The sequence below is a fragment of the Podarcis raffonei genome, chromosome 11, assembly GCF_027172205.1.
Source record: "Podarcis raffonei isolate rPodRaf1 chromosome 11, rPodRaf1.pri, whole genome shotgun sequence".
NCBI classification, from domain to species: domain Eukaryota; kingdom Metazoa; phylum Chordata; class Lepidosauria; order Squamata; family Lacertidae; genus Podarcis; species Podarcis raffonei.
In genome coordinates this window covers 41,228,893-41,240,935 of record NC_070612.1, presented here as the reverse complement: position 1 = coordinate 41,240,935, position 12,043 = coordinate 41,228,893, and the positions used below count along the sequence as shown (strand labels likewise).

The following is a 12,043-nucleotide window of genomic DNA, read 5'->3' as shown; positions in this document are numbered from 1 at the left end:
AATGATGGATAAACACCAGAGCACAGGAATTAATCTCAAAACATTTTGTCAGTCTTGAGTATTTCTTTGGTTGAAAGTGTCAGCCCCCCATATTCAGCATTCCTGCAGCTGAATCAAATAGATGTCTGAGAAGCAAGTATCCTTACATCTGATGATCTGAACCAATCTTTGCTGGCCTGGAATCAATATGAATTCTTATTTGCTTGCTGCAGAGGTGCCTTGGCTGAGGAGCTACTTAACTGTCTCAAGCTTTGCCATGCCTTTTTAGAGCTTTACTGCCTATTATCTAACTCAGTAGCGTGCAAGTTTTCATGACACTGTATGAACGTCACCTGACTGAATGTAAAGGTTAATTGTGGTTGAAGAATAGCAGTGTGTTTTCTTGTATGCAACTGATAATGTAAGGAGGCAAAATGCATTATTTTTTTGAGGGGGGGGGAAACACTTGTGGTTCAGGATTTTTATTATAGCTCTCTAGCCTATTCATTTTGAAGAAAAGACTGACTTATTCCTTCCTTACATTATAGTCTCAGCTAGCTTTGAGTAGGTGTGTGTATTCTGAGCTTTCTACATGGAGTAGACGTGTAAGAAGTTAGTTGCCCAACCTAGTGACTTTTGGGACTCATTTGCATACTGTTTAGGGGAATCTACAAGATTGGGGCTTAAATGACAAAACCAGGAAAATCTGTAGCCTCTGTGAATACTGTAGAGGAGTATACGGTTTGCATTCTAGCAAAATGTGAGGAAGGAGCTGTACAGCCTGCTTTTTTATCATCTTCTCAAACATGTTTGTAAACTAATTTCTTCTTTCCTACACTGTTGCACTTTTCAGTCTTGGTTTAGAGCAGGTAAATTAGTTTTGAACCAAAACATTCGTCTCATTCTGATAGCTGGCTATTTTCCTTATAGTATACCTTAAATGTAGTCTCTGAAAGTTAAAAATGCTTCCTTTGAATTCAGGTTGGGGTTTCTGAGGAGGAAATAATGACTTTTAGCTTTGATCTAGTAAACTAGGCTTTCTGTTTGCTAATCGATATATTCAAGTTTCAGATATGATTTAAATAGTCTGGGTTTTTGGCAAGAATTTAAAATTGCCTGATACTAATAAAATGAACTATAAAATGTATAAGCTCTTTAGCAAATAGCTTTAATTAGTAGCCATCCACTTTAGTACTTACACACACTTAATACAAATATCCAAATAAGGATGGGAATAAGTTGCCTCTTTCTTCTCAGCCTTGAGTAGTCACGTTGCCCCTTCTAAATATTGCTTTGATTAACTCATCATATGAGTGGTCCTGATCTTCTTTCTGAAATTTATCATTCCTCCAACAAACCTGCTGTAAATCCCCATTGGCAAAATTTAAGGGAACACAAAGGGCAAATAGCTCCAGGGATTAGAATTTTCAGTGGGGTGAAATCACAGGAAGAAAGGTTTAAAATTCCTTCTCTGTTATACGGCAGCACTGTCCAGTATCAGGGATCTTCATTGCTGCTTTTTGTCAAAGAAAAAGGCTCTCAGAATTCCAGTCATGGAAATCCCTCATCTACTTTGCCTTAGTGGTTATGGCAGATATGAGTTCTGAAATAAAGTCCCTTTACTGGGTTTCAAGAGAAAACCATGTGGTGATGTGCACTGGCCAGAATTAGATTTAGCAGGCTTTTGTTCGTACACTAAACACAATTTCTCCTTTGTTAAAAACCTATTTTATGGTAGCTAAATGATTGTAGGAGATGAATAGATTGCTCTGGATATATCCTTGGAGAAGACCCAATGATCATTGCTTTCCCCCCGCCTCACTGCCCTAAATTGGATGGAAGTATCTAGTTGGCATATTTCAGGGCCATCAGGTGCTTAAAATATGTGCCTCGGGTGAAAAGGGACATTATAGTTAAATATGTCACGGTATCTTTATTACTATCTCTGCACTTTACAGTGGCTGCTGTCGAGGAATAGAAGCCATAGGTAGTGATAATGTGGTGGTAAGAATAAGTACAGACTGGAAAGAATAGCTGGCAGAAGTCGATGCTTGTCTCTGTGGAACTATAAGGTAAAAGGGTAAAGGACCCCTGGATGGTTAAGTTGGCAGAAGCTGGGACAGAGTAATGGGATCTCACGCCGTTGCATGGATTTGAACTGCTGACCTTCCAAACAGCAAGCCCAAGAGGCTCAGCAGTTTAGACCACAGCACCACCCACGTCCCTGTGGAAGTATGTATGCTGCAGGTATACAATGTGGTCTAGAACCACTATTTCACAAGACAGCTTCTGTTAGCTTTATATTCCTACTAACAGATGAGAAATGCTATGGGGGAAAACATGGAAACATACCTTCGAACCACTAAGGCAATCTAAATTTAGAAGGGACTCACTTGGAGGGCTTTAGGTGAAATATGGGCCGTATCATGCAACCGTAACTAGTTCACTGAAAAGTTATGCATACTTTTGAAATGTCCACAGTGGCTTATGCGATACCTGTGAAAATAAAGCTTTCACTGATGATATTACTACTACTACTAATTTATTCAAACCTTGCCCACCTGGCTGGGTTGCCCAAGCCATTCTGGGCGGTTTCCCACAGAATAAAACATCAAATATCAAAACCTTCCTGATACAGGGCTGCCTTCAGATGTTTTCTAAAAGTTATGTAGTTATTTATCTCCTTGACATCTGATAGGAGGGTGTTCTACAGGGTGGGCACCACTATTGATAAGGCCCTCTGCCTGGCTGCCTGTAAGTTCACTTCTCACAGTGAGGGAACTGTCAGAAAGCCTTCGGAGCTGGACCTCAATGTCTGGGCTGAATGATAGGGGTGGAGACACTCCTTCAGATATACAGGACTGAGGCCATTTAGGGCTTTAAAGGTCAGCATCAACACTTTGAATTGTGCTCGGAAACGTACAAGGAACCAGTGTAGATCATTTAGGACTGGTGTTATATGGTCCTGGTGGCTGCTCCCAGTCACCAGCCCAACTGTCACATTCTGGATTAGTTGTACTTTCCAAGTCACCTTCAAAGGTAGCCCCACATAGAGCGTATTGCAGTACCCGAGCAGGAAATAACCAGAGCACTCTGGCAAGACAGTGCACAAGCAGGTAGGGTGTCAGCTGGCATACATGGAGCCATTCGACAGCTGCCCTGGAAACACAATTGACCTCCATGGACATCTGTGAATCCAAAATGACTCTCAGCCTGCACACCTGGTCCTTCAGGGGCACAGTCACCCCATGGACTGTCTTTAACCTTTGCAATGAATGTATGTTTGATTCATGTTCCAAGAGTGTTTTGCTGTAAAGATGCACTCCTGTGAGTAGAGAGTAGTAGGTAGAGAGGACTCATTAGGACTAAATTGCTGCATCTGGGCTGTGTGTGAAAGTTACTCTCTCGGGTGATTGGCAAGCTTCCGTATGCAGTGCATACAACTCCCACCTGCAATACGCAGCTGAGAGTTGGGCGAGAAATATGTTGGCCCTACCTGGCACTAAGCTCCTATTACAATGACAGTAAAAACAGCCTCACTACTGCTGCAGCTAATACTGCTTACCACTGCTGATAATAAAAGCGCATCAGTGAAAGTGCCTTGTACTACCTTTCTCATCTGGCTCTCATTCCAAACTGTCAGGTGAGTGCTGATAATTCATAGTCTAGAATTCTTTTATCTGAGCAGCGGTATCTCTTCTGTGCACTTTGGCAGTGGAGTTACATTGCTTTTCAAAAATATTTCAAAGGTATACTTTGCTTTCTTGGATCTTGACTAAACGTTGCCAGCAGCAAAGAGAAAGCAAAGATGAATGAGTGTTTGTAGGAAATAAATGTATGTGCCTGTAATGAGATTTGGTTGTGGTACAGAAATGATATCCCATTTGGTGTTTGTGCTGTATGAAAGTATGTATAGCATTTCTGGTTTTTCTCTTTAATAAAGAGAGAGATGAAACGGAGTTTCTCTCACAGTCTCCCTCCCCCCATATAGAATATATTGATCTGGAGGCAATTGTAGGGCAAAGGACACAGACAGAACTGTTAGGAGTCTTGCTCCGTGTTTGCAGTCATGGGATTGTTGTCTATCACATGGTGGTGTATGTTTTCATTCCACAGTGTGGGAAGTGATGGAGACAGGATGTTTATGTTACTGTGTTCTGTGAAGTGGGACTATTGTCCTTTGTTCTTTCTCTCTTTGCTGTCTGATGAGAAAGAGGAAGGAGCTAAGTCAGAATGCTCCAAGTGTATTATATGTAAATAAAGTAGATTAGCCAAAATGCTGTGCTACTGAGTTCTGTCACGCAAACTGTGAATACTCTGTGGATCCCTAAGCGTGCTGCTGCCTCTTGGTATCATGCCAGTCAGGCATGTGTCTCTGCCAGGATCCTACAGGAAAGTAGGACAATCCTAACAAGAACTGGTTGTGGCCCTTCAGTTAAAGGGCACTGAGTGCAAAGTTATGGCTTGAAATATTTCTTGAGCTATTTCCCATGCTTTTGACAAAGGAAATACCCCAAAGGTAGTATTCAACATTGCACTATTACAAAGGTTCCATCTACGCAGACATAACAGGTGGCCTGATGGAACAATTCTCCCCTCCCTTGTGTGCTGTCCTCATGAAACACAAACACGGAGCCAATACAGGGGAGGGGATAGCCCCATTGCACAAGTGGAAGTCCTTGTGAAGGGTTTTTCCTGAGAAAGTGAATCGTGATCAAGATGTTAATTTTTTGTGACTTTAAGTAATTTTTTTGTCGTGAAGATTTCCTGAGCTGGTTTTGTTTTGTTTTTCCTTTTAGATTCCAGCGGGGTGACTACCATATTGATGTCTGCATCAATGACTATTTGGATGTATTCTGTCCTCATTATGAAGATTCAGTGTCAGAAGATAAGACTGAACGCTACATCCTTTACATGGTGAACTTTGATGGCTACAGTTCCTGTGATCACACTTCCAAAGGATTCAAGAGGTGGGAGTGCAATCGGCCTCACTCTCCGAATGGACCATTGAAGTTCTCAGAAAAATTCCAACTCTTCACTCCCTTCTCATTAGGATTTGAGTTCAGGCCAGGCCGGGAATATTTCTACATCTGTGAGTATTTGGAGATTTATGCAATGTTGTATAGCAGCTGGAGGAAACCATGGCAGTTTTTCACTTTTGCAAAAGGCCAGTCTGTATGTGCTACAGATGTGTCTTGAGTATATACTTGTAGATCTTGGGATCCCTAGATAAAATCACCAGGAGTATGGGAATAAAAATGAGATATAAAATATGTCTGCCTTTCCCCACATGAAACTGCATATCCAGCTGCATTCATGTGAAATAAAGCAATGCCATTGAGGTTATTCAAGAGAACTTCTCTTTCTCCCACATACACCCTGGTTCACAGGCATTTAAATAACAATATCATTATTGCAATGTTTTTCATTTATGAGGTTCTCATTCAGGTGCAAAGACGTGTCCCCAAACACTTGTTGATTCAATAGAATAGTAGCTACACTCATTTTGATGGATTGATGTAGAGTGAACTCTATGCTTGTCACAGTGAAGAAATGTCAGTATGACTCCCCTTTGATGGTTCTTTAGTTCATATTATTCTTTGTGAACGGAGCAGGAGATGCTGCTAAAAGTGCAGAGGACATTTGTAAACTTAAGTATTAATGTTCTTGTGAACGCAACCTCATTATGTTCATTTGAACCGCTTCTCAGTTTGGAGATGTGCAAAGTGTCATTGCAGAAAGTGTATAGTTACACACTATCCACTCCAGATATGCAAGATTCTTTCATTTTTTCAAAGAAGCTGTTGCAATGTCCTTGGCGACACAAAAATGGTTATCAGTGAAGAAATGTTTCAAATGCTATATCTGCAAATACCACAATCCAGAATTATTGAATATAGTAATGTCTCGGGATAAATGGGAATCTTCACCAAGTCAAGGAGACGTTTTACTCAGAACAGCTGTTTCTTTGAGCATGAGGGGGGATGCAAAATAGTTATGAAGGAATTAACACACCTGCATCCTTTAAACAAGCACACACTCCCTCACTGTCAAGGCACTCCCCCCTCCCAAGGAGATTTGAAGCCTGCTATGGCCTTTAGAAGGGACGCGGGTGGCGCTGTGGGTTAAACCACAGAGCCTAGGACTTGCCAGTCAGAAGGTCGGCGGTTCGAATCCCCGCAATGACGGGGTGAGCTCCCGTTGCTCGGTCCCTGCTCCTGCCAACCTAGCAGTTCAAAAGCATGTCAAAGTGCAAGCAGATAAATAGGTACCACTCTGGTGGGAAGGTAAACGGCATTTCCGTGTGCTGCTCTGGTTTGCCAGAAGCGGCTTAGTCATGCTGGCCACATGACCCGGAAGCTGTACGCCGGCTCCCTCGGCCAATACAGCAAGATGAGCACCGCAAACCCAGAGTCGGTCACGACTGGACCTAATGGTCAGGGGTCCCTTTACCTTTACCTATGGCCTTTAGGTGATGCAGTGGGAGAAACAAATCCCAGAAAAAGCATCAGCCTTTTAGCTGCATACGAAAGTGATGAAATGAGCTCTTCTTTAGCAAAGAACGCCTTTCCTTTACCTTACACATCTAGAGTCCAATACTTTACAATTAGTTTCAGCATTGCAGTAGCCATTTTCCCCCAGCTGTTATTTCCTCGGTGAAACCATTATCTCACTAAACTGGTAGCATCTATTCTTTTACTTTATGCCTTCAGTCTCATGTTTCTTAAAAATAAATAGGGAAATTCATTCTTGCTGAAATACATGAATGCTTCTTCTACTTAAGCAACCAGGCATTGCAGGAAAACGTACCTCTTTGTACTTTTGTGTGCTCACTCTCAATCTTACACTCTCTCCACGTGCCAAAGCGTAATGAAAATAAATTGGAACAGTAACAGTTGAATTGTTTCACTGCTTACTTTCGGAGATGTGTCATGTGAAAACATGTCAGAACTAAACTCTGGTTCATATCCTGTTAGTAAATACGAAAGGAATCCCAGTCAAGTGGAGATGGTTTTGAAATGAATTAATTTACATCATATGGTACCGATCTCACTTATGCAAACATCCCCCTTGACTTCGGAGAGCTTTTGTATCTAAAGGGATGCAGAACTATATCTCACTGCAGTGAGCAATAGGTTAGGTATTATTGTGAACTTTGCTGCTTGAAAGTTCTAACAAACAATTAAACTAGCCAAGGAAATTTAAAGTGAGGTATAACTGTGTGTGTGCAGCAACCAAAAAGCTCCTCTTGTATATGTAGCATCTGGAAGCAGCCTCACCTGTTTTAAGATCTGCTCTGTATTATTTTGATTTGATTCATTATTTGGGTCCAATTCGGATCTGTTAAATTCAAAGCTCAGTTCTACATCTATTGACCATAGTTAGAAATCTAAAGATGGATATCTGGTTTTCCTCCCCTGCCTTTTCACTCAAGTGTTTGAAATTTGCAGGGAAATTACTTGAGCAGGTTCAGTCTGCCAAATCCTTTAAGGGGTTTTAAAAATATTACTTGATGCTCCATCTCTGAGGGCAGATTTCTCTCTACCCTCACAGAGAAAAATGTGCTGTGTCCTATGGGCTCTGGGACTCCCTCCCAAAAACCACAGGATTGCAGGGTGCATGTACAAACTTTTTAGTCAAAACCACTATTTGATTTTTAATTTTTAATATTTTTTAGTCTGTTTTCCAACAACAAAAGTTGAGCTAACAGCAGCTCGCACTAATAACAATTGCATCAAAAATTAGCAGACATTCCAATCACTGTATGAATATTATAAACAAAGTAGCATGTAAAGAATGCAAAAAACAAAAAACCCAACCCCATTCATTTAAACAATTAATGCAGTTCAGTACAAACTCAAGTGCTTCAGAATATCAGGAATAGCTGTTGAGCACCAGCCCTGTCCCAGTTGACGTCCTCTCTCTGGGAAAGGGTTTCTTTACCCGGTGTGGCAGCAGTGCACTCCCAGGCAGTAACAAGACCTTTCATAGGGAAGTAGGAGGGGGAAAAAATCTTATTGTGTTTTTGCTACTTACTAACTTGCTTATTAGAAAATACAGAATCCATTAAACTATATAAACAGCACTTCACTGCCGTTTGAATTAATAGTAAAAATGCACCCCAGTGCTTGTAACACCTTTTTTTCTAATTTGTGGTTAAATTCAATATTTTTCTTTTTTAAAAAGTCATTGTGTTTTCTATAACATTCATTTAGCAGAATCATTTAACTGTCAATGGTTCCCATTAACGTAATTGTTTCATAGTACTTTGAAATATCAAGAGTTCTATGCTCTTCATCTAAGCTGCAGTTACTGTTTAAAATGAAAGATAAAATAGCACAAAATTAGGAATGCAATGATATATTTTTAGCAGCAGCATTTTGGCATTCCAATTGGTGAGATTAATTTTTTAGCCATATTTCAGAGTCTTAAAGTCTTAAAAAAACTTTTTCCACGCACCGCAAAATATCACTGGATTACATCTTCTACAGCATAACTGTGTAATTCTTGTATATGACTGAACTATATCTTTGTAGTATGAACTATTCGGTGGTTTCCACTAAACATTCCCCAAAAGAACAGATTTTTAAATAATTAAACAAACATTAGATTATTTGTTGCAAATAAATTTGAACTTGTACCTATCATTGGAAACTTACTGACTGTTAAATTCACTGCATTATCTAACAGTTAAATGTCAAAAACCTCAAGGAAGTTGTCATGGATTTTTTTGCCTTATCACATTTATTTGAATGTACAAGATTATGAATCGGTACATACTTTTTTGAGTTACTGGCATGTCTTTTTAAGACACAGAACTCTTTGGTAAGCAGTTGTTTGTTTCAGAGATTATAGGCTCTTAATTTGGTTCTAGATTGCCAACTTGTTGAACTAAACACAAAACTAAGAGGCTGGATGAGGTGCCATCGGTTCTATTTGGGTTACTGGTGTGTGCATAATCTTAAACAATGATGTTCCATTTTTGTGTCATTGACCGTTGTTGTTGTTTTCATCCTTGGGATACATGTTTCTTCCTTTGATCAGTGATAGCACTGGGCATATTCCCAGTCAAACAGTCCTAGAAAGCCATCCAGGCCCATGTAGAGCTTGTCTGAGGCCCGGAGCAGGAGTCTTGTTAGAATAAAGTTATAAGCTCAAACACAAAATCAGCCATCCCTGGTGGGGAGGCCGCAGCCAGCTTAGCCCACTGATGCCTGGGACAGCTGCCCCACAATATGCATGGGGCTGAGCCCTTGGATTAGGAAACTGCAAAATGGCATCTAAATAGCAGGTGCTCCTCTGTGAGTCATGCTACATGTGACAAGTCAAAAGTCAAAACTGAATCCTCTCCTTCCACTTCCATCTTACTGAAACATAAACACACTGTTACGGCTAGCACCTTCTCCCTCCCTACCTGCGATACCATAAGTGATAGGTGAAAGATACTTGAAGCATGGGAAGGTGCTCAATAAACTCTGCTACCCCCCACTGTATAAATGAACAAGACAGACGTATGGCTGTTGCATCCGCATCTAATTTGACCCTCAGTCATGTGTGTTAACAATTTATTTGTTGGCTGTGATCCAAGTAAGGGAACCTCAAATGCAACTGGACCTATTCTGTTGTTATCTTTTGGGATAATATAAATTTCCTCTGGATTTGTGGAACACTTTCCCCCTCCGGGGGCCTCATGCCACTGTGGTCTGAGAGAACTGTGTTTACCATTTTATTCACATATAGGAACATCAGAATTCTCCTTTAGGAATGAAAACTAACTAAGGAAATTTATTTAGATTCAGAGCTTTTTAATGTCCCAATAATACCTCAGGGTATTGTTTTTATTGCTAGATGCCCTTTTAACTTTTCAGTGGAGATCTGATCAGCATAAACAGGGATGCTGCCCTGACAGCTGTTGAGCTGCTCAAGTGACTCAAAGAATCCTGACTTTGATAGCTGGTTCGCCCAAATTGCTTTCGACATTCTGAGTGAAATCAGAGTAATTGGAAGAGTTTGATAGATGTGTGTTTTTATTTTATTATTGGTATTTTTTGTTCATGAAACATTAAACAGACAGACAAGGTAACCTTTAAAGGGGAATTTTGCTTAATCTAGTGTGCAGATTAAAGGACTGGTTGCTATTAGAAGAATTAAGTGCTAGTCTTGTAAAAGAAAAGCTGGAACAATCACCACTGTCTAATAGATTTTGATGTCGGTAGTGTTCTTAAAACCCTCAAAGGGAGTGTTAAAAGCTGTTGCATAATTTGGGACTGAATAAATATCTGTGTAAGAGAGTGGAGATATGAACCAAAGCAGTGCTAGCATTTGTTTTTGCAGGTCCTCTCCCCCCACCAACCCACCCCCAAGCCTGTCAGATAACTAATTGAAAAGAGATTATTTGGATTCCTGCTGTTAAAAATTCAAGTGTCATTAACGCAATGGAACAGGGTGTATAGAAAGGAGATGGGCTGTGCTTGTAATGTGCATCTTTGAGAATTGTCTCATATGTATATTGTAAGAGGTCTTGGCCTTTGTGGCTGAATGAATGAATGGTTTTCTTTCCACGGTTAATAAACAAGACAAAGGGGAAAGAGTTTTTTATTCCTCTTCCTGAACATTAGATTTAAGTTGTGAGAACCAACAAATGCAACAGGAGTTTTGAGGTGAGATATAAAGATGTGCCTATTTTAGATATACCGGTAAGAAAATCAATCAGCCAAGTTTCATCCAAAGTGGGGTGATAGGCACATATATGAACATATGCTAAACTAAGCTTACTGGTGCATGTTCTGTGAAAACATGTAAACCTCCTTCCTTATTGATTAAAGGTAAAGGTACCCCTGCCCGTACGGGCCAGTCGTGTCCGACTCTAGGGTTGTGCGCCCATCTCACTTAAGAGGCCGGGGGCCAGCGCTGTCCGGAGACACTTCCGGGTCACGTGGCCAGCGTGACGAAGCTGCTCTGGCGAGCCAGCACCAGCGCAGTGCGCGGAAACGCCGTTTACCTTCCCGCTATAAAGCGCTCCCTATTTATCTACTTGCACTTAAGAGTGCTTTCAAACTGCTAGGTGGGCAGGAGCTGGGACCAAACGACGGGAGCTCACCCCGCCGCGGGGATTCGAACCTCCGACAATACGATCGGCAAGTCCTAGGCACTGAGGTTTTACCCACAGCGCCACCCGCGTCCCTTTCCCTCCCTACCTGTGATACCGTAAGTGATAGGTGAAAGATACTTGAAGCATGGGAAGGTGCTCAATAAACTCTGCTACCCCCCACTGTATAAATGAACAAGACAGACGTATGGCTGTTGCATCCGCATCTAATTTGACCCTCAGTCATTCCTTATTGATTAGATGTATATTAATTAGAGGGACGCAGGTGGCGCTGTGGGTTAAACCACAGAGCCTAGGACTTGCCGATCAGAAGATCGGCGGTTTGAATCCCCACGACGGGGTGAGCTCCCGTTGCTCGGTCCCTGCTCCTGTCAACCTAGCAGTTCGAAAGCACGTCAAAGTGCAAGTAGATAAATAGGTACCACTCCAGCGGGAAGGTAAATGACGCTTCTGTGTGCTGCTCTGGTTTGCCAGAAGTGGCTTAGTCATGCTGGCCACATGACGCCGGCTCCCTTGGACAATAAAGTGAGATGAGCACCGCAACCCCAGAGTCGGCCACGACTGGACCTAATGGTCAGGGGTCCCTTTACCTTTTATATTAATTAGTGTATGTGCTGGATTTCATCTTGTAATCAGCCTAGCTAAATACATACTACAAATTAGTTATGATGTTTTATCATTTCATAGCTAGAACTGGTTAGTGTTACTGTACTGTTGGGAGTCCTTTGCTTTATCATAATATAATTGGCAGGATATGAAATGTGAGTACAGGTATTGTACTATATACCCTGAAATAATTTAGTGAGGACTTGCCAAACCAGACATTCTTTTAATGAAACCAGTTTTGGGAAATGATAGTGCTGTTTCACTCTTGTTGTGGAGATGAGAAGTGTTCTCGCTAGGTAATTCAGTTTCTGAGATAACGCACTAATTGAATGAACTGCTGCAGTGCTT

General features: G+C 41.2%; 1 protein-coding gene across 3 annotated transcripts in view; it reads left to right on the top strand.

Annotated features, from left to right (window-relative positions):
* The window catches only part of EFNA5 (ephrin A5), a 214,210-nt gene that overhangs the window by 169,593 nt on the left and 32,574 nt on the right, over positions 1–12,043 (top strand). For all 3 annotated transcript variants that reach the window (XM_053409087.1, XM_053409086.1, XM_053409085.1), the window contains exon 2: positions 4,779–5,071. In XM_053409087.1, the coding sequence (XP_053265062.1) occupies positions 4,779–5,071 (293 nt within the window). The remainder of the gene's footprint in view (positions 1–4,778; positions 5,072–12,043) is intronic.